This window comes from Muntiacus reevesi, chromosome 18, assembly GCF_963930625.1.
Source record: "Muntiacus reevesi chromosome 18, mMunRee1.1, whole genome shotgun sequence".
In the NCBI taxonomy this organism is placed as follows: Eukaryota; Metazoa; Chordata; class Mammalia; order Artiodactyla; family Cervidae; genus Muntiacus; species Muntiacus reevesi.
The window spans coordinates 1079964-1106736 of NC_089266.1; the positions used below are offsets into that span (position 1 = coordinate 1079964).

At 51.0% G+C, this 26773-nt stretch overlaps 1 protein-coding gene across 5 annotated transcripts in view; it reads left to right on the forward strand.

Annotated features, from left to right (window-relative positions):
* CEP112 (centrosomal protein 112) overlaps window positions 1-26773 on the forward strand; it is a 306787-nt gene that overhangs the window by 277568 nt on the left and 2446 nt on the right. For all 5 annotated transcript variants that reach the window (XM_065908690.1, XM_065908693.1, XM_065908692.1 and 2 more), the window contains 2 exons: window positions 4572-4661; window positions 24524-24625. In XM_065908690.1, coding sequence (XP_065764762.1) covers window positions 4572-4661; window positions 24524-24625 — 192 coding nt within the window. The remainder of the gene's footprint in view (window positions 1-4571; window positions 4662-24523; window positions 24626-26773) is intronic.

Here is a 26773-nt window from a genome sequence, read left to right on the forward strand (position 1 = left end):
TGGTGCCCGCTGCCAGCCCCGTCACTTGGCGTCTAGACACAGGTCTCGCTGGGAGAGCCGCCCTTCAGTCACGAGGCCAGTGCACCCAGCAGAGGTGAGGGGCACGTCTGCAGAACATGCAGCGTGGCTGTTCAAGTGGGACTTTGCTTTAGGTTTTTGACCCAATGTTGGCCATTCCATGCTTTGATGATCTTGGGCTTTTCTCAGGAATAAAGTAAAAGTTGTATTTGTAGGTGTGTGTCAAATGTCAGACTGTAAGGCTTTCCAGTGAAGACGCCACAGTTAGAAGAAAGGTCCCTGCTAGTGCTTACTCAGTAGTTGTCACACTCAGAGAGGCCCGCGTCCATTCTGGGGGGTGAACAGCTCTTGACCTAATAATATTTTAGAATATGAGATCAGGAACAGCTGTCAGTATAAACTGTCCTTTTCCTTTCATCTGATGCATTTTAACTTTTTGGAAAGTGGAATATTACTCAGTCACTCTTCAGTTTTTTTAACTGATTTTTATTAGGTAATAAAAAGAATTTCTAGCCATATTGCTTGCTCTGATTAGCCTAGAAAGATCACGTGAACCCTTTAGTTAACTATAAGCAAACTGAAAGCGGTGCCCTTTGAAAAGCAAATGTAACTTTCCTTCTGTTTTGATAGCATTGCTGAGACATGGTGGGTTAGCAATCTCTTCTTCGCTGTGTGAAGGCGGAGAAAGGGCAGGTCTGGCGCCATCCCCTGTCCTCGCGGGGACTCTCTGGTCAGACCCCCTGGACTCCTTTCCTCCTCCGTCACCTCCAGCACCCAGATCCCCGCCTGGCCTCTGGCCTCCGGCCTCCTCGCCCTCTGCCTGCTCCTAGTGTGGGCATCACGCAGGGTCAGGCTTTGATCTCAGCTCCTTTCATGACTCCCCACCAGCACATCCTCGTCTGCGTGGGCCTGAGCCCTGGAGCCCCTCCCCCCGCCCAGGCCCCCTCCCCCTCGCCCAGGCCCCCTCCCCCTCGCCCAGGCCCCCTCCCCCCCAGAACCCTCCCACCCAGACCCCCCCCCCCGCCCCCGCTCAGACCCCGCCCCCAGGCCAGGCCCCGCCCCCTGCCCAGGCCTCTCCCCATCACGGCCCCCCAGCACCTTGAACTTTTGTCAAGGAGGCTCTGCCCCTGTGCTCTGGCACTGCTGGTTCCGCCTGCTCCCTCGTGGAGGGCGGGGACAGGAGGAAGGAGGAAGGTGGCGACGGGGACACTCGAGGAGGCCATGCCGGGGCTCTGCTGGGGAAGGGCAGGGTGGAGGTGAGACTGCGGGGCTGACAGTTTTCTGTCTAAAAGGTAAAGGAGATGCACGTCTCAACAAACCAAGAAACAAAGGAGTGTCGTTTTTTATCATGGCAGAAACCAGACAATATGCCATTACACATAATAGTGTCATATGTGTATACATGTATCAGGTATGTGTACAGAGAGAGAACTTTGGAAGATGTACGTTCTGCATCTTGAGAAACTTGATGACCTTTCAGTTACTGTGCCGTGTTGAGGACAGTTGGAAGACCCCATGGTTGAAGTAATTTCCTCAGGGAAATAGTTGAGATGTGTGTTAGCTCCTGCCCAAGCGTGGGCCCGGTGCCGGCGTGCACCAGGGCTGGCTCCAGGCTGGAAAGCGCCCGGGGCTGCAGGCGTCCTGGCCTCACAAGGACACAGAGACAGAGTGCCTTGAATCCCGGACGGATCACAGCCCCACAGTGTCCAGGCTTTGCTCCTCGGACAGGTCAGTGAGGTTACACCAAGAACAGAGCGGCTTCCAGGCAAAAGAGAGAAGACAGGGGCAGAGGGAGGAGGGCCGTGGGGAGACGCGCGATCGCTGAACTCGAGGTTGGTCAGCGTGGGCAGTCCCAGCCCGGGGCCTTACTTCTGGCCCATGGACGGACCCGAGGAGGCCCTCTCCCCTCTCTGGGCCTTAGTTCCGTCCTCCCCAACGTGGGTGAGAGAGTGCCTTCTGCACAGGATTGCCAGGAGGCTGAAAAATAAAGTCCATGCAGTCGACGGTGGTACATGGTCACTGGTCGTGGCCACAAAATCTGCAGGACACAGAGGCTCCCTCGGTCCAGGGTGGTCAGAGCCTGGAGACCCGGGTCCCTGAGACCCACGCTCGTTCGGGAGTCTCAGCCACATCTCGGGGGTGCTGCGGTGCTGTCTGAGCATTGCAGCAGGGGGACAACGTGATTGGATTTTGGGGCATGGGGTCACTCTGACTGAGATGTGAGGATGGAGAGCAGGAGAGAGCTGGGCAGAAAGCACAGTGGTCTCTTCCCAGCCCCGTGTTCACTTCGCTCCTTGAGTAGGCCATAAGAGATGCCAACAAGATCCTATGCATTGGTACAAAACTATCAAAAGAAAAAAATTGCTACCTGGTCAAAAAGCATAAGAACAACTGCATTCATCCTTCTGGAAACAGCCCACAATAATACAGTCATTAATATAAACAGAAATAGAGTTTGAAGCTCATTGTCAGGCTTGGCTGAAGGGTGGATTTTGTATTGCAGTATAATGTCAAAAAGCCCCTAAAGCTTCTGTCCTCATTCTCATTCTCTCCTCAGTCAAACCATTACACTCTTTTTTAAACTTGTGTTTATCTATCTTTGGCCGTGCCGGGTCCTCACTGCTGCGCGCGGGCTTTCTCCGGGTGTGGAGACAGGGGCTGCTCTCCATTGCCGGCTCAGGCTTCAGCAGCTGCGGTGCGCCGGTAGTTGTCCCATGGCGCGTGGCATCCCCCCGGACCAGGGATCGAACCCACGAACCCTGCGTTGGCTGGCAGATTCTTAACTACTGCACCACCTGGGAAGTCCCCCTTATTCCCTTTTTTTTCCTTATTCTCTGTTAAATAGGGGTTCTTAGCCTGGGGTTCATCCATGGACAGGCTTCAGGCAACATGTGGAACCCCCTTGAAACTAGAGGCACATGATAAGCACTTTTTTCCACGTGGGGAGTGACCACACAGTGTTCACCAGATGCTCCAGTGAATCTAGAACACCAGAAAAAAGGCCAAGAACCAGGGGCTGTGTCTCCGTGGAAAGAAGACTGGAGTTGCACTGACGGGATTGTTACTGGACATGAACTGACTCGGTTGCCCGGACCGCAGCTCTTCCCCACCCCAGCACCTCAGGACGTGGGCCGTGCATCCCGCTCCTCCACCCCAGGCCGAGCCCTGGACCCCCCTCAATGCCACTCCCTCCCTCACTTCCCTCCTGCTCCAGCCTCAACCCCAGAGTCATCGTCTCTTTATTTTTCACTCTGCACCCACGTCTCAGGGCGATGACCCATGTCCTCAAGTGGATTGGGGCCCTGACACCGCCCCGGTCCAGTCCCCTGGACCTTCCCTGTGTGTCTCAGCGGCCTGGACCCTGCTTCTCTGCTTTGCCCGGACCCCTCTTCAGTCAAATTTTTGCATCAGCTGAAGCGAACCTCATAACCCTCCAGGAGCCCCTGTCTACCTTGAACAAAACCTAAAGTCCCCAGCCACCCTCTGTGGCTTCACGGAGCTGATGTGATGTGACCCCCATCGTGTGGGGGCCCCCTGCCTGGAAGGTTCTTCCTGCGGGTTCCTCTGCGACCGCCTCTCACACGACCCACTCCAGAACCCCCTTCAATGCACTGTTTTCCTTCTGTGCTACATGTATTATATACTCACTGTTTGCATATTGTCTGTCCCCCAGTGTAATAGAAGCTGGTGAGAGCAGGGAGTTGTTTCACCTGTTTTCTTTCACTGCTTCATCTGAAGGACCTACACAGGTCTTAACCTGGAGCAGAAACCCGGGCGTCTTCCCTGAATGAATTTTATTTTGAGAATTCATTCAGCATCTTCCTGCCCCATCCGGGTGCTCTGCTCACTGTCATTCCCCGTGGATTGTATCTGTCATCACGTGGGATTGTTCCAATGGATCCTGTTTCTCTTCTATTTCACCTCTTTACTTAAAATAGTAAAGAGGTTGATACAGTGTTCTTTATTGAACCTTGTCATTCCCGGGTTCCCCCAGAGGAACCTGAAGGCTACTTGGCAACTGAGAGAGTTCCCCTCTGTCTGCTTCTTGCGGGTTCTTCAAATTCAGTGCTATCCTCAGTGGCTTAATAAAGAAATGCCTTTAAGGTCACCGTAACTTACTCAGATTACCATAGCACAATGTTGAAAAGTGCCGTGCTGGTCCCGTATTTCGGTTCCTGCGGCCACGGCACTGTTCCGAGTATAAGGGCACCTCAGGGGTGTACTGGTCGAACTACTTCAATTAGCAGTCGTTTTAGGCTTTATCACATGCTTGTGCATCTGTGCTGGGAACAGAGGAGATATTTTTATAAGATGAATCGACACCTGCTAATGTGTCTGTTTTGTAAGTTCGGAATTTTTAACACTAGTTATTGCTAAAGTAGGGAACATCTGGGCCCAGTACTGAAAGACTGAGCTTTTTTTCTGCCTGAACTGTTTGGAATGACTGTAATAGACGACATCTGAGGCCGTTTTGACGCCAGTTCAGGTGGTAAAGCTCCTTCCTGAAGGGTGCTAATTTTTAATATTTTTCTATTTGTCTTACACCTTTTCAGGCTTTACAAGAAGAACTGGAAAACCGCTCGAAACAAGTGCGATCCATAGAGAAGAAGCTACAGCACAAGGAACTGGAGTCACAGGAGCAGGTACTTGCCCACGTGGCCGCTTCGCTTGCTGACTTTCTGCAGGCCCAGGGGCTCGGGGATGGCGGCCGTCCTGTGTCGGCTGGGATGCGGTGGCCTCGAGGGGCAGAATGCTCGGCCCCGCAGCACGTGGACAGCCACGGGGCCTGTCACCCGCGGCCTGCGGGCGGAAGCCCTGCGCCGGCCCCGCTCCCTCATCCCCGCGTCTCTGTGTCCTGTGCTGGTTTCATCCTAAACCAGCTTGAGGGCGGCCGCAGTGCCCAGCATCCTGAGCAGACCTGGCGACACCCAGAGGCAGAGGGGCCTGCTGGGCTCTGGGGTCCAGTTCTGAGCAGCGGGCGCGCCTTTCCCGGGAGCAGCCGCCCCCGCCCGCGGCAAGACCATCCTTTGCATCTCATTGGCCAGAACAGGTCACATGCCCAGCTGAAACCATCCAATCCCCGGTGAGAGGACAGAGGGGCGCAAACTGGCCTGGACCAATCAGGGCCCGCCTGGCGGGGGTGGCGTTACAGGACCCGGAGGAGGGGAGGAGGGGAGGTGCGTGTTGGGGGTGTGGCCGACAGGAGCTGCTTCTTAGGATAAAGGGACACCCTCGTTCTTAGAGACACGGATCACGCCTTCTCTTGAATTTTAATTTTCTCCTTCTTTCTTCCATTATGTTCATGAAACAGACCTAATATAACCAGGATGATTAGCTATGACAATAGCTAATGACCTATTTTATTTTCAAATGAAAGTGTCTTTTTCGTTCAAGTCTTTTAAATTTTACTAATTTTAAACTAAAAAGTACACAGAGTATCAATACATATCAGGGGTCTTAATGAAACTGTTTACAGACGCATGGCCCTGGGCCTTAGGCTGCAGCGTGGCTGATGCTCCCAGCACTGCGCGCCTGCGGGGCAGAACCCGCCCTGGGTGTGGGCAGACGCTGACGCTGAGGTTCCCCTAGCCCCTTCAGCAGAGGAATGTCGGTCGGTGGTCTCGACCCCGTGAAGAGCAGCCCTGACCTAAGGCGAGCGGGGAGACTTGCATCGCCGCTGGAGTTGTTGGCAAACAGGCCCCCAGGTCGTGTGCTCAGCCGTGTCCGACTCGTGCTGCCCCACGGACCGTCCTCCGGCCCCTCTGTCCCTGGGATTTCCCAGGCGAGAATCCGGGAGTGTGTAGCCGTTTCCCTCTCCAGGGGATCTTCCCCACCCTGCAGTCGGGCCCTCGTCTCCTGCACTGGCGGCGGATTGTTTACCGCTGAGCCAGCAGGGCAGCCTGACCCCGAGGTAGGGGGCCGCACGAAGTGGCGGGCGTGAGTGCCTGGTGGACGCTGTGTGGTGTGAGTACTCACTGAGTGGACTTGGCCTCCCGGGGTGCCCTCCGCTTGTCTGATGCTCACGCTGCATCATGTGTATTGTGGACGCGTCATGGACGTCTACGTTATGTCAGTGTAGATATGTCTTGTATGGGGTCCATGCTGGACAGGCAATAGGATCACAAAATATGATTCTAGGATGAAAAATGAGTTGTAGCTGTATTTACCCAAGGCCTACAAGATGAGAGGCACTGCACAAGAAGCATTACACGAATTGGTTCATTTATCCTGATAATCACCATTTAAGGCCAGCACTGCACTCCCGTTTCCCAGCTGGTGCACTGCAGCTCACAGAGGCTCAGTGACGAGCCCGAGGTCACCCAGCCGCAAAACAGTCCCGGGTCGGGGGGTGGGGTCACACCCTGGTTGATCTGAATTCCAAACCTTTGCTCCTGTCATGACAGTTTTAAGTTACAGCATTTCTAGTTTAAAAATCGATATAGCAATGACAGGGAAAGATTATTAAGGATGGCAGGGAAAAAAAACCACCACCCCAGACACCTGGAACCAGGGAGTGGCTAACTCCCTGTGGTTGGAGAGCAGAGCCAGCGTGGCCGCAGGTGAAAACACCACGTGTGGGGCAGCATGGCCTTCCGGGGGCTGGCCCAGGTCCCGCCATCACCGAGGTCAGCTGGGCCCCCACCCCAGCTGGCTGGGATGTCTGGAACTAGGAGAAGATGACAAGTTTCTTAAGAGCAGGAAGCGTGTTCCCTGAAGGACCGGGCCTCCTCCAGTTTGTGATAAAATATGACTCAAGGTAAAACTCTGTTGACATCACTCTAATTCATGGCAGGACTTCACACACAAAACCCCATAATAGATGGAGAGTAGGGAAATGAAGAAATCCCAGATGAACAATAGGGAAGGGTTCAGGAACCACTTCAGTCTTGTTTTATTGACTTCTTTTTGATCATCAAAGTTGCTTTCATCTTCGTAGTGACAATAGGCTTCTAGACTGTTTCTTCCACTAATTCCTGATATCTTCTGTTAGGCTCCAGTTTACCAAAGAAACGTCAGGAAATACCCCTGGGTAAAGCTGAATATTTCATAATCTTCGCAGCCACGAAATGCTGGGTTCTTTCCACAAGATCCTAGGGTGTAGCTTAGCAGTTGTTTCAGTAGAACTGAAGAGCAAATCGTGGCACTTCTTCAGTTCATCTATGTTTAATCTGATTTAACTTCTGTTTTATCTGAATCTGACCTTTCCTTTCGTGACACTAATAGCAGCACTCAAAAATAATTAGAAGTGTTGTCACTTACAGTCTTCAGGGTCTCATGATGTGTGTGCTCAGAGGGTGTTTAAGGGTATTTAAAGTGTCAAAATTGTTTGTGATTTCCTGTTTTGCATCTGTCAAAGCAATTGCAAAATAACAGTAGTCAACCTGACATCAGCCAATCAACCAAAATGTGTGCAGAACAGCCTCTTGAAACTTTTCTTCTCTTCTCTTTTCAACCAAATATTATTATCCTGATACTAGCTGCATAAAGAATCAAAACTGAAACTGGCAGAATTACAAAGGATAATTTCCTGGGCATCCTTTTTATCTTGCCTTAAAAAAATTTTTAAACTGTTTCTGTTTTTCATTTAAGAAAAATTCATGTGTTTTAATTCTATAAAAACAAAAAAGCTGAATGAGGCATTCTAAAAGGTGTGTTTTTACTTAAACACGGAAAGCTGCTCCTCCTTGGGTCTCGATGGCTGGCACCCCAGCCGCCCCTACCCGCCTCGCCAGCATCGGCCTCTACTCCAGCTCCTCCCTCTCGGCAGGTCGGTCCCCGAGTGCCCGGGAACCCGTGGCTGCAGAGGGTTAATTTGCCCCTTAAGTGGCATCAGGATAACACCGGTGTAACTAGAAAAGGCCAGTTTCCTCTCTGAGCCAGCCTTACAGAGACAGGCTGCTGCTGCTGTTCCTAAGCTGTGTCCGACTCTTTGCAACCCCGTGGACTGTGGCCAGCCAGGCTCCTCTGTCCATGGGATTTCCCAGGCAAGAATATTGGAGTTGACAGAGACATATCTTTCCTTTAACGCATAAATAGGGAAGTAACAAGCTGGAATCAAGATTTCCAGTAGAAATAGCAACAGCCTCAGATATGCAGATGATACCACTTTAACGGCAGAAAGCAAAGAGGAACTACAAAGCTTCTTGATGAAGGTGAAAGAGGAGAGTGAAAAAGCTGGCTTAAAACTCAGCATTCAAAAAACTAAGATCATGGCACCCAGTCCCATCACTTCATGGCAAATAGATGTGAAAAAAGTGGAAACAGTGACGGACTATTTCCTTGGGCTCCAAAATCACTTTGGACAGTGACTACAGCTATGAGATTAAAAGATGCTTGCTACTTGGAAGAAAAGCTATGACAAATCTAGATAGCATGTTAAAAAGCAGAGACTTCACTTTGCTGACAAAGTACAAAGGTACTTTGACCACCTGATGCAGAGAACTGACATATTGGAAAAGACCCTCATGCTGCGGAACGTTGTGGGCAAAAGGAGAAGGGGGCGACAGAGGATGATATGGTTGGATGGCATCACCGACTCAATGGGCGTGAACTTGAGCAAACCCCGGGGGGAGAGTGAAGGACAAGGCTGCCTGGTGTGCTGCAGTCCACGGGGTCACAGAGAGCTGGACACGACTGAGCGACTGAACAACAACAGGGAAGTAATTCTAAAAAGCATCATTTCTCTCCACGCCAGGAGTGAGTAATATCTGATTCCCCATAAGATCTGAGCGAGCGTCCCAGAACTCCAGTGGTGGGGGGGAGGCCGGGGCTCTGAGCAGACCTCTCGCTGTGCGAGGAGATGGAGTCCTCGGCGAGCCCGTGACCTCCCGTGACGGAGGCGGGCCACCCACCCCAGTGTCACCGTCCGCCGCGTTGACCGCGCTGTGCCTGGATCTGTGCTGAACGTCACTCAGGCTCAGCCTGTGTGTGAAACCAAGTGTCCTTTCCGGGAGAAATGGTGTCTCATCCAATCTGCAAGCCTTTGCCAAAGTAATTCAGTAAATTATGGAAAAGAAGGGAAGAAAAGAAACAGTCTAAGATTTTACCAGTGTTCTTAGCACTGTGCCAAGCCAGGATCTGTTTATCACAGGGGCACCACTCAATGTCAGCCTTGGACCTGATACATAATATAGACAACACCGTACGTGTAACAGAGCCCCTGCTTTGAACCGGGCATTTTCAGTCTCAAACGTGTGAACAGCTTTGATCACCTGGATCACTCAGTTTCCCAGAAGATTCTTTTAAATAAATCAGTGAGAACTGGCACGTGGACTCTCATCAGTAAGATGCAGTGCGGTGCTTTCCACAGAGGACCATCCTTTCTTTCCTGCACGCGTCACTCCCGGGCAGCGTGAGTGCTGGCCTGCGACGGGAGCCGAGAAGAAGCCTGGAGGGGCGGGTCCCCCTCCGCCCTCGAGGGGCTCCCAGTGCAGGCGAGCGGAGGGGTGGGGTGCGGCTCCGGGCTGGGGTTTGAGGATGTGCTTTTCCTCCTGAGGGGCTGCGAGGCTCAGGTCCACGAGGCGGGAGGTTGCCACCCTGGCCCTGCCCGGCGTCTCCCCGACCGCGGGGGAGGCTCCCCCTGGGCAGGGCCTCCGGAGCCTGCGGCCAGGCCCTCAGCTCAGACCCCAGGCTGCCCCGGAGGCCTCAGCGGTTCTCTGGCTGGCGTGTTTCGGCAGCTGGCCGGTCTCGTCCCCCTCTGGAGTGTCCAGGCCCCGCGGTCTAGACTGTGCGTAGATTGTCCTGAAGTGTGTCGTGACGCGCTGCGCACGGTCCACGGTTCAGCCCCAGCCTCACAGCAGGCAAGGCCCAGACTCATCCGTTCATCCAGGATGGAACCTGCTGAGTCTAGTGGCCAGTCTCGGGGCTGATCGTGTGCATCTGCGGAGGGGACAGAGGGGGTCCCGAGACCCCCGGCGAGGCCCAGGGGGAAGGGCTGGGGGAGGCTTCAGGACGAGCACGGCCTGCGGGGAGGGCCCACCTCGCTCACGATGGGTCACGGGACCAGTCCAGGCCCTAACTGGCCCAGACATCAGGCTCCCAGAAGGTCAGTGGCCACACCTTCCCGCAGGGTCCGTGTGGACATCGCAGCAGGATGCGTGTGGAACACGTCAGGAGCCAGGGAGCGCGGATGGAGCGTGTGTGGTTCCCACTCTTGACCCAGGAGAGGGGCCCGTGAGGCGGGCATCCGCAGAAGGAAGGACACTGGTGAGGATGAGGGGACGTGCGGAGAACAGGTTCCGGGTGCCCGGGGGCGGCGGGGAGCCTCCTGGCCGAGGGTCCCATCGGTGAGGACGAGAGACCAGGACGTCAGCTAATCTCGTTCCATCCGTTGAGAAGCAGTGAAGCCTCAAACCTGCGTCTCCGCCGGCTGTTTGTCTGCCCTGCTCTGCTGGGACCCTGGTGCCCGGTCCTGGATCGCGGTCGGGGCTCAGTCACCGGCCAGAAGGCAGTTTTCAGCCGCAGAGGACTTCTTTCTTTAACTGCCTAGTGTTATGTGATTGCGTCCTTAGAGAGATCCCTCCAGCAGCAGAAGGTAAAGTGAGAGAGATGGCGAGAGCTGAGCCCAGCTCCTTCTGCTGTCCACTGTTACCACATTATCGTTATTCCTGAAGAATGTGTGGGCCTCCCACAGGGCCCAGCCACCCGGGAGGGAGAAGGTGCGCGTCAGGGGGACCAGCGTCTGCGCGTGTAAAGCCGTCACTGGCCGGCGCTTAAACCCCTCCGTCAGCACCAGGGCGACCTGCAAACCTGTGGTCACGGGCAGCCTCCCGGACAGAGACGTGATGCAGACAATCAGTTAAGCAGTAATCGTGACATTTATCAAAAGGAAGACCAGTTCTGTCTTTTACTGATTTTCAAGCTTTTAATTTCCATTTTCCATAATGGATTTTAAAACTTCACAGTCTTGGCTGCTGTGGATCTGCCGTGCAATCTATTCAAAAGTCCCAACAGCTCAAAACCGTGTTTTATCCTTAAGCACATTATGAAAACGGGAATAATAATTGCAACAGAAATACCATTCAAAGACTTTTACTGACTTTTCGTGTTTAATGGTTATTACTCTGGCTTCTTTCAAGTAGCTTTAATAACCACAGTTTATTTACAAAATTCAGGCTGATTCCTTTGTTCCCAAGAGACAGCTGGTGTGATACATTGTTGTAAAATCTAAGTTGTTATGAGAGACAGAACCACATTTAACTTTGGCCACATCTTAGTCTCAATGAGAGTTTGAATTCTTGCCCCTGTTTTCTGAAAAACACTTGAAGCGTGCATTTCATCAAACCATGCCTTGTAAATCGTAATTCTAGTAGATTTTCGTGGCAAAGCAAGTCAGCCCACTTGTACCCAAAACCACCACTGGAAACCATACACAGAGATCACAGAGCCACTTTCGTGGTAACTCAGAGGGACTCGTGGGGAGTGGGCTCTGGGCTCCATCCCTGCTCTCCTGAGAGTCCCTCTGTGTTGGACTGCACTCGAGCGGTGGGGTCGGGTCCCCGGGCGCCGGCTGTGTGGTTTCAATCTCGTGCTCCGCTGACGTCCCAAAGCGCAGCGCCCCCCGCATCACCACAGCTGCTCTGGGAAGCGTCCTCTGCGCCGCTGAAGTGGCTGCTGGTCATCGAACGCGGGCAGAGGGTGAAGCTGGGGTCCAGCCGCGGGGCACATGGGCTCCGAACTCTGACCCGCGCTGCCAGGTTCAAAGCCAGTCTGAGCACCCGGGGCTGGGTCTCATTCCCTGCCGCCCGTGGAGAAGGGATGTGATCATGCGTTCTCACTTCTTTCGGTTTGATTTCTTTTTTTTAAGGTAGTTTTGTCTTTAATTTTAGTCTTTTTTAAAATTAGTTTTTAAAATCCAAAAATAATGGATCCAAATGAGTAAATAATTGCTGTTCTTCTTCAGTCTCACAGTCATGGTCGACCCTTTCTGACCCCATGAACCACAGCACACCAGGCCTCCCTGTCCATCACCAACTCCCAGAGTTTGCTCAAACTCATGTCCATTGAGTCAGTGATGCCATCCAACCATCTCATCCTCTGTCGTCCCCATCTCTTCCTGCCCTCAATCTTTCCCAGCATCAGGGTCTTTTCCAATGAGTCGGCTCTTCTCATCAGGTGGCCAAAGTATTGGAGTTTCACCTTCAGTCCTTCCAATGAATATTCAGGGTTGATTTCCTTTAGCATTCACTTGTTTGATCTTGCTGTCTAAGGGTCTCTCAAAAAAGCTGGAACAAAAGCTAAAAACCAACTTTGGCTGTGTCCTACCTTATAGAATTGGTGGACAAGGACAGTGATCAAGCGTTAGCCTGGGTGATGGAGTATCGTTTCCCAGGAAAGTAAGAAGGCTGCATTCCTGGGCCCTATCCTGTCAAGGCATACTTCACTGGCAGTTACTAAGCGCTGAATTCATGGAACTGAGGAAGAAAAAGCAGAAATAAACACAGAGATGGTAAAAGAGAGTGAGTCAGCATGGTCAGAAGAGAGAAGTGTTTGATGACCGTTTATTGTGCTCGTCACATTCAGAAAAGAGTGTCAAACAGTCTAAGCCTCACTTGCAATTCCTTTTCTACTGTGGTCCAGCCAGAAAAGATCTCCTTCCCTGTTGAGGAAGGACTGTTTTGAGGTAGAAGCAATTGAAGCATTTGTTGTCAAACAAATGACAGAGCAGAGGCATTTCAGAGACATTAGATGTATGTCGATCTAAATGAGGAATAAAGGTGATTTTCTTTTTTAACGCAGAGGAAAATTCAGGAGTTTAAAAGACCACTTGAACATACTGTTTTAGTAAATCACCTTTTGGATTTCTGTACAGAATTGGGCTTATCTGGTGACTCAAGCAGTAAAGAATTCGCCTGCAATGTAGGAGACTCGGGTTCAGTCCCTGCGTTGGAAAGTTCCCCTGGAGGAGGAAATGGCAACCCACTCCAGTGTTCTTGCCTGGAGAATCCCATGGACAGAGGAGCCTGGCGGGCTACAGCCCAGGGGGTCAAAAAAAGTCAGACATGACTCAGCGACTGAACAACAATGCTAGCAATTTGACATGTCACAATGCTATTTTAAATGACATTATTTTTAAAATTTGTTTTCTCACAATCTTTCTCAATTGTCTTTCTGAGAAAGAGAATTGACTTTTGCATAGACTTCCTTTATCACATTTAGGGAATTTCTTTCTATCCTTGCCAAAAGTCTCTTTTTCTTTTTAAAATTATAAATGGATGTTTCTTACATGCCTCTCTTCCGTCTTTTGAGATAAAAACTTATATGAATTTTGTCCTTTATTCTACTAGTGCAGTGGACTTCATAGGTTTTCTAATGCTCAGTCTGTGTTGCATTTCTAGAGTAAGCCTCATTTGATCATGAAGACTTATTCCTGTCTACCTTTTTTGCTGGGTTTTGGTTCACTAATATTTTGCTTAGAATTTTTACATCTATGCTTATGAATGACATTATGCTACAATTTTCTTTCATTGTGATGATCTTATTAGATTTTGGTATCAAAGTTTGTTGGTCTCACAAGACAAACTGGAGTGTTCGCTCTTTATCTGTTTTCTGGAAGAATTTGTGTAATACTAATAATTACTTCTTCCTGAAATGTTTGGTAGATTAAGCTCTCTGGGCTTAAAGATTCTTTTGCAGGAAGATTTTCAGTTATTTATGGATGTCCTTTCCTTGGTGACTGTAGTATCAGAATTTCTATTTTAACTTCTGCCTAGTTTTCTCTTCTCTGTTTGAGACTATAATTTTATATACACGTATAAACAGGTGTACTCCTGCCCTTCTAACTGTGTTTCCTATGTTCTGTGTTGATTCCGCTTGTGTTTTTAATCTAAGTTCTTCTTCACCAAGTCTCTCCTTAGCTGTGTCTAACCTGTTACACTCATTCTTAATTTTAATGGTTGTAAATTCCAGAGCTAGAGTTTCTACTTAGATCCTTTTTTTAGTTTCCTATTCTCAGTTGAAGTTCACCATTCTTTTCCTAACTTTGTTGAACATACTTATTTTGGTTCTTTTAAAGGCTAGGTCTGATAACCATTAGTGGAATTCACATGGTTATTATTTCACCAGATATTTTATGCAGACTTTGATAGGACTGACTGGAGTCCGAAGATGGTCGTTTTCTCTGGAGAGAGCCGACACTCGCTTCTCGGTAGGCAGGCGGTGCCCTTGCCTGCTTGAACATCCGTAGTCCACTCAGGTGGGCCTCCGTCTGCGGAGGGGTGGTCTGTGTCCAGCTCACCCCCACTCCTAGGGTGTAGCCCAAGGGGCTCCACCCAGAAGCATGGGTCTTACCAAGCCCTTCCCTGCGGTGAGCCCGGGGTGCGGTTTATGTCTCCCTGGCTTCTTTGTGAGGCTGTTGAAAGATCTCAACTTCTTAACCTCTGACCGGCCAGCCTAGAATTGGCAGAGGCCCCTGTCCAAATGTCCCCAGTTCTCTGCATTTCTCTCCTCTCCGGGTTGGCCCCATAACCCTTCCCTGCCCTCCTGGTTCCCTGATAGCCTGAAGCAGGCTTGGTAGAGAGTCATTACTAGAAGCGGAAATCCACCACAGAGCTCCCTTGGCTTATGATGACGTTGCATCCTGATGAACCCATCAAAGTTGGCAATACTATAAGCTGAAAATTCATCTAATATACCAAACCCACTTCTGTTAGCCTACAGTTGGGTAAAATCATCTAACACAAAGCCTAGTTTATAACAGGCTTTGTTGAATATCTCATGCAATTTATTGAATACTGCCCTGAAAGTGAAATTCTTGCAGAATGGTTTGTCAGGACACAGAGGTTATAAGAATGTTGGCTGTTTCCCCTCGTGATCACATGACTCACCGGGAGCCGCTGCCCAGCGTTGCAACGGCCCTGGGAAAGGTCAGAATCCAAAGCATGGTTTCCACGGGACGTGCATCACCTTCACAGCGCTGTAAAATCGGAAGATCGTAAGTCGTCCCATCATCAGTCAGGGGCCATCTGTGTTTACATTTCTGTGAATTACTCGATCACATTATTGCTAATTTGATCTATAGAAATTCATTTTCTTATGAACTCTGTCTATTAACGATTTGTCAAATATGTTGCAAGGGCTTTCTCCTAGTTGCTTATCTTTAATCTCTTTATCCAGTATTTTAATTTTTGAGAACATTATCTTCCATTTTTTTCCTTTATGATTTCTAAGCTTGCTAAGGAAGGTCCTCACTCCCCCAGGATTATAAAATATATTGTCTTCTCTTTTATTTTCTGCCATTACTATTGAGAGTTTTGTTTTATGCATTTTGACTCTTTAATCCACTTCAAATTTGCTGTCATATACCCTATGGTATAAGGATTATAATAGAATGTTCCCCCAAGGAGAGGTCCATTCTCTCACCTGCGGACTTTGTGAATATATACATCACATGGCAGAGGAGAGTCTGCCGAGGTCGCTGAAGTTAAGAATCGGTGGCTGTGAAGCAGGGCCGGTATCTCAGATCACGCAGGCAGTGAGCTCAGTCTAAGCACGTGGCTACATCAAGGGCAGAGGCACCGTCTGGCTGGAGGCAGAAGACAGTGATCGAGGTGGGGCCAGAGAGGCTCAGAGCGGTGCAGGGCGGGAGGGAGGGCCCAGGTGACCCCCAGCAGGGTCGGGGGTGCTGCTCTACAGGGAACTGGACGCTGTCCGCCAGCTGAAAGCGTGCCTCGGAGAGTCTGGCCCTCACCTTTCTGCCTCACGAGACCAGAGCAGAGGCGCCAGGAGCCCCTCAGCCTTCTCCTGGAACTGGGAGGCGGTGGGCTTGTGTTGTTTCAAGCTGCTACGTTTGTGGTCACTTGTAGCAACCCTAGAATGGGTACAGGGATCTTAACTCATTTCCAAAAATATACCCAGTTATTGGAACCATTGATGGACCAAGATATTCTTCCCCTGTTTACTGGAAATGCGGCTTTGTCAGCAATCAGATTTTCCATTTGCACGGGAACCTGCTTGGGACTCTATTCTTTCCCGACCACCAGCTTCCTGTGCCAAGATGAGTCACAGCGTATGCTGCTCGGAGGCAGAGACTCCAGAGCCCCGGGCCTGGGTTCAGATCTCAGCTCTGCCACTTCCACATCCAACAAAGCAGCTTGCTTTTTTTTTCCCTAGGTTTCCCTGTCTTGAAAGTGGGTTAATAATTACACCCACCTCATAAGATTGTTGAGAAGATTGCCAGTTACTACGTGTCTTTCCCTCACAAGGGCACTGGTGCATCGCAGCTTGTGTTATCTGTAGGGAAAGTCTTCTGTCGTCATTTTTTTAGGATTGTCTTCTTAAGCGTTAGTACTTCCACATGACCCTTAGGATACCTTCCGTGTTTCAAGGTCTCACTGAGGGTTTGGTTGGAATCACTCTTCCTGCACTTCACCAGTCAGTCTTGGAAGAATCAATGCCTTGGCATCTGTTTGCGTTTCCTTAGATCTCCTTCTGTATCTTCAGTCCAATTGAAATCCTTTCTTCTATGGACAGTGTGCACTTATTAGATTTATTCCCAAATATATCATGGCATGTTTTGCCTTTTGCACGTTTTCCCCTTATGTTCTCTAAACAGTCGTCCCTGTTGCTCAGAGTCACACTGACACTTGTTTGTATGTATCCACCCCAACCAGAGCAATTCATGGTTCGCTGCTTCATTCTCGTCTGTGGCTGAGTAATGGTCCGTTGTCTGTGTGCACCACGTCTGTATGCGGTCATCTGCCGGCGCTCACTGAGGCTGCTTCCATGTCTTGGCCGCTGTGAATGGTGCCGCCGTGGACAGGGTGCGTGTGTCTTTTCCAAGTATGGCTTCCCCTGGAATATATGCCCAGGAGGGGTGCTCGGGGGCATATGGTAGCTCTATTTTCAGTTTTCCGAGGCGCCTTCACTCTCTTCTCCACAGAAGCTGCACGAGTTTACATTCCCACCCACAGCGTCAGGCTCCCTTTCTGGTTCCTGAGAGTTTCTGCTGCTTCCTGAGAGCGTCTGCCTTCTGTGACAGAGAAAACCTGTGGGGTTTACACCCACACCTTCATTATAATTACCTGTGTGCGTGCCTGTCCTTCCTGCTAGACTGAGATGCCCATGAGGGCAGAGGGTGTAATGAGGTAGGAATACACACATACATACATCTACATGTTTGCCCATACACACACACACACACACACACACACACACATGTGTGTACGTGACACGCGGGGAGCCTCCCGCACGTGTGACACGGCACCATCTCTCCCTTGGGTCCCGCACGCGCTGGCGGTCCTCCGTGGACCAGCAGTGCTGGACCGCAAGCAGGGGAACGAGTGACATGTCAGCAAAAGCAGAGCGGCAGACGCCCCGCTGGCCCGTCCGGGGCCGGCCGTGGGTCTGACTGGTGGTGTCAGGGGTGCTTGATCCCTTGTCAGCCTCTGAAATCCCAGGAAAGCTGCTCCCCAAAAGCTACATGCAGTTGGGCAGTCTTAGGATTTTCTCTGCCTTCGTGGTTATGAATTATATGGACTCTAAGTGCTTAACTACAAACTGAGGATTTTCCAGGTTGGGGATCCGAGTTATGAGAAGAAAACTGCTGAAGTACAAGTCGCTGGGATAACAAGGGCCCGTGGGGGTGGGCAGGAGGTTCCAGACCCAGACTCGCGCTTACTGTGCGTGACACTCCGCACACCTGGAGGCCCCAGATGGTCGAGAGCAAGGCCCGACGTGAGAACTGTTTGCAGATCAAAAATAAAATTTCCTAAATGGGCTCATCACCAACTTTTATTTTATTGAAACGCGGTGATGTCCCTAAGTGTCCCGGGTGCAGAGCCCCGTCTGAAGGGCAGGGAGCTGCCGGGCAGACATTCCCAGGCAGAGGGAGACCCTGGAGAGCCCAGCCGCATGACCTCTGACTCCATCTTCGAGGTTCTGCAGGTTTATCCTCAGTGTTCAAGTATCAGAGCTCATCTTCATCCCCTTTCCATGATGTTTGGATGCATGAAATTTAACACAGACATGAACTATCAATAACCTCAGATATGCAGATGACACCACCCTTATGGCAGAAAGCGAAGAGGAGCTAAAGAGGCTCTTGATGAAAGTCAAAGAGGAGAGTGAAAAAGCTGGCTTAAAACTCAACATTCACAAAACTAAGATCATGGCATCCGGTCCCATCACTTCATGGCAAACAGATGGGGAAACAATGGAAACAATGACAGAGTTTATTTTCTGGGCTCCAAAATCACTGCAGATGGTGACTGCAGTCATGAAATTAAAAGACGCTTACCCCTTAGAAGCAAAGCTATGACCAACGTAGACAGCATATTGCAAAGCAGAGACATGACGGCCGACAAAGGTCCATCCAGTCAAGCTGTGTTTTCCCAGCAGTCATGTATGGCTGTGAGTTAGGCCATAATGAAGGCTGAGCGCTGAAGAATTGATGATTTTGAACTGTGGTGTTGGAGAAGACTCTTGAGAGCCCCTTGGACAGCAAGGAGATCAAACCAGTCCATCCTAAAGGAAATCAGTCCTGAATATTCATTGGAAGGACTGATGCTGAAGCTGAAACTCCAGTACTTTGGCCACCTGATGAGAAGAACCTACTCATTAGAAAAGACCCTGATGCTGGGAAAGATTGAGGGCAGGAGGAGAAGGGGACGACAGAGGATGAGATGGTTGGATGGCATCACCGACTCAGCGGACATGGGTTTGGGTGGACTCTGGGAGTTGGTGATGGACAGGGAGCCCTGGCGAGCTGCAGTCCATGGGATTGCAAAGAGTTGGGCACGACTGAGTGACTGAACTGTTCCTAGAATTAATTACCACCGAATCCCCAGTGATTTCAGTCACAGATTTAGTCAATCCGTAACAGATACCAACTCAGAAAATACTGCTTTATTCCCCCACCCACTGCCCTGAAACTGTGGCCTTTCTGCAATTCCCTGGGCTTCCCCACTTGGCTCCCTGGGCATTTTCCCAGGCTTCCGGGACTCCAGACTTCTGGGCTTCAGTTCTGTCCGGTCAGATTTAAATCATGGTTAAGGCTCAGTGGGCCCATCTCTGTCCTCCGTTTAAGAAGTTTCATAGAGGTCACGACACCAGGACAAAGAAGTGGCCCCAGCGCCTCGTTCTTAGAGGCGGCGCCGTTGTGGGTCCCCCCGAGGCTGCAGCCCCGCCCGCCCCTCGCACCCCCGCTCCCGTGTGCTCGGCTCCCCCGCGTGCTCTGGGGGCGTCCAGGCCCAGTGGTGCCAGACCAGGCGCGAAGTGTTTCCCAGACACTCCTCTGACTCCACGTGACAGTTCCCTCAGACCAGGTGCCCATGCTTGAAGAATACCCCGAGGATCCAAAGAGAAGGAATTACTGGTCCTGCTTCGTTCACGTGAAGTCTGCGATGAGGGGAGAAAAGTGCCGAGAAGCGAGAGCCTGGAGCCGGCCTCTGCATCGCTCGTTCGGGCACGCTCAGGAGTGACGTTCCCAGCGTGTGTTACTACTGCCTTAGAGTGAAAACGGAGGCGACCCCTGGAATTTGTCTCGTGCAGCCGGTTGGTGATTTTGGGGAGATGGGGCAAGGCTCGCTGCGAGGGGCCCCGTCCTTCAGTCGTGGCTCCTCGTCGGTTGGTACCTTGCTCACGGCAGCAGGAGCCACAGAGAGCGCTCAGCCCTCCACTTGAGGTCTGTGAACCGGGGGCATTTTCCGGGCACGGCCCCACAGGCGGTCCCAGGCGGGCCGCTGGCTGCTGGGCTGCTGCGTGCGTTGGTCTCTCGTCGATGAAGGCGTGTGGGCAAGGCCCCGACGGTGCCACAGATGCCGGGAGCGGAGAGCGGTCACCGAGGCGACAGCGGGAATTTGTAGCTGACCCATCAAGACTGTGTGTGTGTGTGTGTTGTTGTTTACTCTCTGCAGCCTCTGGTGAAGAAAGCAGGCTGCAAGGGGCGCCCGGAGCTGGAGTCTGACCCAGAGGAGTGAGTGCATCCAGTCTGCTTGAGTCAGCAAGAGAGGTGGGGGCGCGCTCCCCCTCACTGGGAGCAGGGACACCAGGTGGGCGAGGAACCTGGGGACGGGGCCGGCCCCCAGCAGCGCGGCGGCGTCACCGGGCATCCTCGTCGCCGGCTGCGCGACCGGCCGGCGCACCGCCAGGCGCAGGGCCCAGGCCCTGGCGGTTTCCACGTAATCCCCTAGAAATGGCTGCCTGAGACTCACACTGGTTTAAACAATGAGAGTGTTTGTTCCGTGTAACTGAGACGCAGCGCTGGCTTCCAGGGAGGCCTAATCCAATTACTCAAGTGAGGTGACCAAAGGCCAGGGGCTCGCGTCCACCCTGAGGCTGCTTCCTTATCGTTGGTCCCGTTCTTGGCGGGTTCCCTGCCTCGTGGTTGCGGGATGACCGCGAGCAGCTCCTGGCCTGCGTTTCCAGGCCCAAACTGCAGAAGAGGAAGCGCCTGTCCCAGCGGCTGCTGCGTCACGGCCACCCTCCATCCTGGCCGGACCTCGGGCAGGGTCTGGATGCCTGAATGGGGTGAAGGAAGCCGGCCCCTCCCAGGTCCTGAGGCCCGAAGACAGGGCCGAACACGGGAGAAGCACCCAGCCGCTTCCACCGCTGGGCCTCAGTCCCCAGGTCCGTCCCATCCTCACCTCCTGTCCCGGCAGCGGGGGAGGGCCCGGCTTGCCAGGGAGCCAGAGGGCCAGGGGCCAGCAGAGCGGGCATGGAAAAGCCTGTGAGGTGGCAACAGAAGTCACTGAAATCGATGAGGTGTCATGGAAAGATTTTCTCAAAGTTGGGGGCGGGGAACGCATTGGCATAATGCAAGGTAAAATAGTATCTTTATTCCAAAATCTCAGACTTGTTGCTGCCAAAGTGAAAGTGAAAGTCGCTCAGTCATGTCCAATTCTTTGTGACCCCATGTTCTATACAGTCCATGGAATTCTCCAGGCCAAAAGACTGGAGTGGGTAGCCTTTCCGTTCGCCAGGGGACCTTCCCAACCCAGGGGTCAAACCCAGGTCTCCCACATTGCAGGCGGATTCTTTACCAGCTGAGCCACAAGGGAAGCCCAAGATCCTGGAGTGGGTAGCCTAGCCCTCCTCCAGGGGATCTTCCCGACCCAGGAATCAAATTGCAGGCGGATTCTTTACCAACTGAGCTGTCAGGGAAGCCCGAGGTCAGTGTTAAGCGCGTGTGCAAGGTACAGGGCGGGGAGGGAACCGCCTGGAGGTCTCAGTCACCACTGGAGCTGCCCAGAGACGCGCCTGGGAGAAACCGCCGACGGTCGCAAATAAAGCAGGCGCACCTCAGAGCCCCATCCAAGGAAGAGACGACCCTTGCTGTTTGTCCTCACATACAGAGGAGAGAGCTGAAGTTTTCACCGTAGCAGGTTTCACCTTCAGGACCAGTGAACAGGCCAGACCACATGAGTCACTGTTGGTCATGTTATCTGCACACAGTGCTTTTATTTCTTTATTTCTGATTTTAGAGAGTGATGTTTCTCCAGCACTGAAGTCAAGAAAAACCTGTGCCATGGAGGACGGAGGGTTGGGGGAAACGCGGCGACCCCCGGCGCCGGTACAGGGCTTTCTTCCTCGTCTTGTTTACTCTCCGCCATGAGTTCTTTTCAGACGTCATCTGAATATGTTTCTAGATCTCAGTACATTTTTAATATGAACAGAATCTTCCTGCTCTTGATTTGACCTTTGTTGGCTTGATGTGTTTTAAAGATGTGGGCGACAGTTTTATGAAGAATGCGCAGAGACACTTGTGGAAAAGCACATGGGTGAGAGTAATGATGAGGAAGATGAGGGCGCCTCCTTTCCGCTCGACCAGCACAGGAGCTCCTCTGCCTGCGCTGTCTTAGGGTCGTGAGGATTTTGTCTGAGTCAGGAGCAGCACACTCAAGGCTTTTAAGGAGAGTTTAACCAGATTATTTCTAATACAAATTCTACTCTCACGTCTGTCCAAATGGACCAGGCCAAGGTACTGATTTGTCCAATCTGTAAAAACAGAAACTGCAGCCTCTATTTTTTATTTGGCCGCACCACAAGGCAATTCAGGACCTTAGTTCCGCTGCCAGGGATCAAACCCTCAGCAGTGAAGGCGCAGATTCCAAGCCACTGGGCCACCAGGAAGGTCGCCGAAACCCCAGCCTCTCTTCACAGCCTGAAGCTGGACTGCGCTCGGGGCCCGTTTCCCGTCTCGGCGGCACAGGTGGGCGCTGGCCACAGGAGCCCCGCTGGTGTCTGGGTGTGCTCGGCCTCCTGTGGACTCCAGCCCCTGTTAAGAGGTGGCAACGATGCCTTGTGCTGTTTGCAGTCACTTAGTTGCCTCCGACTCTTTCAGGCCCCGTGGGCTGCAGCCACCAGGCCTCTCTGTCCATGGGTTTTCCCAGGCAGGAATGTTGGAGTGGGCTGCCTTGCTCTCCTTGAGACGAGATGAAATGATAGGTTTAGTCAAAGGGTGTTGTAGAAGCAACAACGAATCACAGCTGCCCCGCTCACTCCCCCACCTCACCATTCAGAAAATCACCGGTCCCATTCAGAAATGAAATTTTCACTTCTTTAAGAAAAAGGAGTTAGCATAAGATCCTTGCTAGATTGAGAGAGAAAGAATATAAGCAAAAATCAAATTAGAACATAGACCAAATGGGAAATTACTCAAGAAGCAGGCGAAAGGTTCAGACAAATTTCACTTCTTTGAAACAAATAGTTGTTCATAATGCCAAAGCATTTAAAGAACACACTGATGTGCCTGTCTGTCTGAGAGAGAGAACTTGGACAGGACCATTTTTATACCCAGCAAGTGGTCTATCGCACGGACAGGCTATGGGCAGACACTGCAAACAAACATGGATAGAGAAAACAGAGCAAACATGAGTGATGTTTAAAAGCAGCCAGTCGGGGCTTCCCTGGTGGCTGCCAACACAGGCAGAGGAGACACAGGTCCAGTCCCTGGTCTGGGAAGACCCCACATCCCACAGCAACCAAGCCCGTGGGTCACAGCTCCTGTTGAGCCCCGGAGCCTGCCCGGCTGAGCCCCTGTGCCTGGAGCCCCTGCTCAGCAAGAGAAGCCAGTCAGCGGGACGCCCACACACCGCACCTAGAGAGCAGCCCCTGCCGACACCACTGGGAATGCCCTTGCGGCCGTGAAGACCCAGCACAGGAAAAGTAAACACATAAAATTATTTTGTAAAATAAACCGCAGTAGTAGCTCAGAATTTCAGAGCCAGTGTTGAATGATAGAAAAAAACAGTCAATGTATCATAGCCTGTGGGACCTTCCTAAGGTTGCCCCTGAGGTCTGATTTACAAGTCGTGTGTTTTTCTTGGTGTTTGCCTTTCATTTAAGTCAGTTGACAGATGTTACTACTTAAGTCCAAGAAGATAAAATGGGAAGAATCAAACATTTCATCAGTGGGGAAGATCATTTTCATCCTTTTTCTTTTCCCTTTGGATATAAATCACAAGATTATAACATACCTCAAAAAATACTTTGCCAAAAATTTTTAAAATTACATTCAAGAACCCTTTTGTGGAACTTTAGTAGGTAGTAAAATAAACTATTAGAGCACATTTCTTCCTTAATTTAGTCTAGTATAAGAGACTTTTGGAATTAAAGGCTAGTAATTTTAACATGCTCAATAAGTCCATTGACTTGTCTAGCTGAACTCAGTCACACTTATTTTCACAGTCTGGGGCCTGTTTCCAGGTGTGTCCAATGAATTGTCTGTGGGGTACACTGCAACTCAGCTTTAATATCCAATTAAGTCCCCAGAACACATGCAACAAATTCTCAAATTCCATAGCATCTCAGATTAGGAGAAAGAAAAAGGAAGAGAGCTGGAGAAAGACAGCGGGAAGGACACACTCAGACCCAAACACGCCTCTTCGTCCTGCCCAGACACACTCTTCCAGACTCTCCTCCACCTTCAGGACCTGTTTGTACCTTGACGAGCCACCATCTTCTCCTTGACAAGCCCAGTGGCCACCCGTGAGCAGAACAAGACCTGGACATATTCTGGAGGCAGAGGGAAACTCGTGAATCAGACACACTCGTGGTGACGAGGGTGCTCTGCTCTGGTCCACGTGTTCGGGGACTTGAGGCGTGGCTGTGCAGGCTTCCCTTCACTGGTATCTTCATAATCCCGTGACGGTACCAGGCGCCCAGGCACCGAGGCAGTGGGGGGGGTCCGAGCCGCCTGACCGCAGGCCGTGGGCCGCCTCACACAGCGCAGCAGGACCACCATCCGCTCCCCGAGTAGCAGGATCAGCCTCACGTGGGCACCATGCGAGCGGGGACACGTGTGTTCCTTGCTTGGTGCCGAAAACTGTGCCAACAAGGATTTTGGGGAAACACAATGCTGTTGCAGGGACTGCCTCTCCCAGACTCTCAAGGACAGACCGAGTTCCTTTTCCGTTTGTGACTATTTCTCTGTACCACATGCCAGTTGTCTGGCTTCTGACCTCATGTACAAACTTACCTTTGTAATGAATGGATATTTTTCTGTGATTTCTTAAATTCAAACCAATCATTTCTGTGGTTTAAAAAAACTGCTGTTTTTTCACTCTAGATAACTTACATACGACAAGAATACGAAACAAAATTTAAAGGATTGATGCCGGCATCTCTAAGACAGGAACTTGAAGACACCATCTCCTCCCTAAAGTCACAGGTAATTACTAGAAGTCAGGAATGTCCCGAGGGTTCAGGTGGCATGCATATTTTAATTAATAAGCTTATTTATGAACTGGTGCCAGAAATCAGTGTGGTGTCATGGAATAACCTGGTACCCAGGATGAAGTGTTTTGTGTTTTGGGGAGGTTTTAGAATTTTTCTGACCATTTTAAGAACTCTCTGCTTGATAAGATTTTCTTGAAAGCATCCTTGAAATTGAAAAGTTCAGTTATGGTTACTTTTATTTACAGTCCACATTCCAATACAGACTCACCCTTTTATTCTTGGTACCAGGCCTGAAATGCCATCACTTAGCACGTTGCTAACTCCTTATGATGTGAACGTGTGGAGAAGTAAAAAACATGGCTAAGTTAGAAGTGTTTTTATTCTGATGTGTTTTATATGATTATTAGAGATAAGAAGATGCATTTTAAGATCAAAGCAGGGTAATGACATGGTATTCAAACAATTTGGTTAAAGATTTCTGCTGAAACATGTAATTCTTGGTAGTTTATAAAAAATAAAATTGACTTCAGTTTTGATACTAAGACTTCCTGGCTTTCTCTGATGGCTCAGCGGTAAAAAATCCACCTGCTGGTGCAGGAGACTCAGGTTCGATCGCTGAGTCGGGAAGGTCCCCTGGAGGAGAAAATGGCAAGCCACTCCAGCATTCTTGCCTGGAGAATCCCACGGACAGAGGAGCCTGGCGGGCTGCAGGCCATGGGGTCACAAAGAGTCGAATATGACTTAGTGGCTGAGTGTGAGTGCGAAAAACTTCCTACAGAAGTTTTCTCTAAAACACATTTTATGAATTGCTGTATATATTTTATAGATACATAATTTTTTAGATTTTAGATGGGTACTTAAAAAAAACCAAATGTTTTAACTCAGTATGAGAAAGAGGTCACATATTCCCATTTTCTAAAACACTTAGAAACTTAAAACATACTTTTTTTTTCCTGGAGAAGCTCTGCAAGAGAAAAATCTCTGTGCTTTCTGTGCCAAGAACAGTGCCTGTCACAGAGAAGGCGCCCAATACATGTGTTACAAAGAAAACTGATAACGCAGTTTAACGACAGTCACGTTGCCTGTTTACGTGTGTGAGGCGGATGCGTGGGGCACGTAAGCACTGAGCCTCTGCTGCTCCCTCAGTAAAGCCTCTCACCTGAAAAGGAGACGCCCGTTGCACCCGTCCTCGCGCTGCGGTTAGCTCGCACTCTCGGAGCTAAGGAGTCTAGCCGTGCCCACACCTACCGACAGAAACAAGCGTAGCAGAAGAGTGCTAACCCAGAAGGGGCTCGTGCATGCTGAGCCTCTCAGTCGTGTCTGACTCTACGACCCCACGGACTGCAGCCCGCCAGGCTCCTCTGTCCATGGGATTCTCCAGGCAAGAATACTGGAGTGGGTTGCCCTGCCCTCCTCCAGGGGATCTTCCCCACCCAGGGACCAAACCTGCATCTCCTGTGCCTCCTGCATTGCAGGTGGATCCTTTACCCCTGAACCACTGGGGAAGCCCTTAGAGAGGGCTACATCATCTTTATTTACATGAAAAGCTCTCCTTCAGGTGTGGTTCTCCCCTAACTGCGTAGGAGCCCTTCCTCGGGGCGGCTGTGTGGGACCTAGCACCTTCAGCGGAGTTATTGTTTTAGAAAGACAGAAATCTGATATCCACCTGCAGCGCTTCCGTTATCATTCATATCGTTCACTGTAACAGAAGTGCTTCAGTTCCTAAAACTGGACGTTGACCCAGAAGGCGAGGGCTGTCACCAGCACGAGCCCCACGCCGGGCAGAGGGAAGGTTCGGTTTGAAAGCACAGGTGCCGTGTTTGTGAAAAGTGTTGGAATTCTGGTTGCAAAGCATGCTGGGGGCAGGGAGGTGGCCGTCCTTGGACCGCATGAACTGTCCCGGGGCGCACTCGGGCACCAGGAAGACTTGAGAGCCGGGTGAGGCGTGCGCCCCTGGAGACGAGCCCCGCAGGCTGCTCCTGCAGGCAGGCTTTCTGCTTTGCCAGCTGGCCTCTCGTGCATAACTGTGGCTCGGGAGCCACCGTCGCGATGGTTTCGTTCAGAAGGGGCGAGAGCACACAGTTCTGAAGTGATTGGATGCCACCGACTCTGATTGCATTAAGAGACAGTATCAGTCATC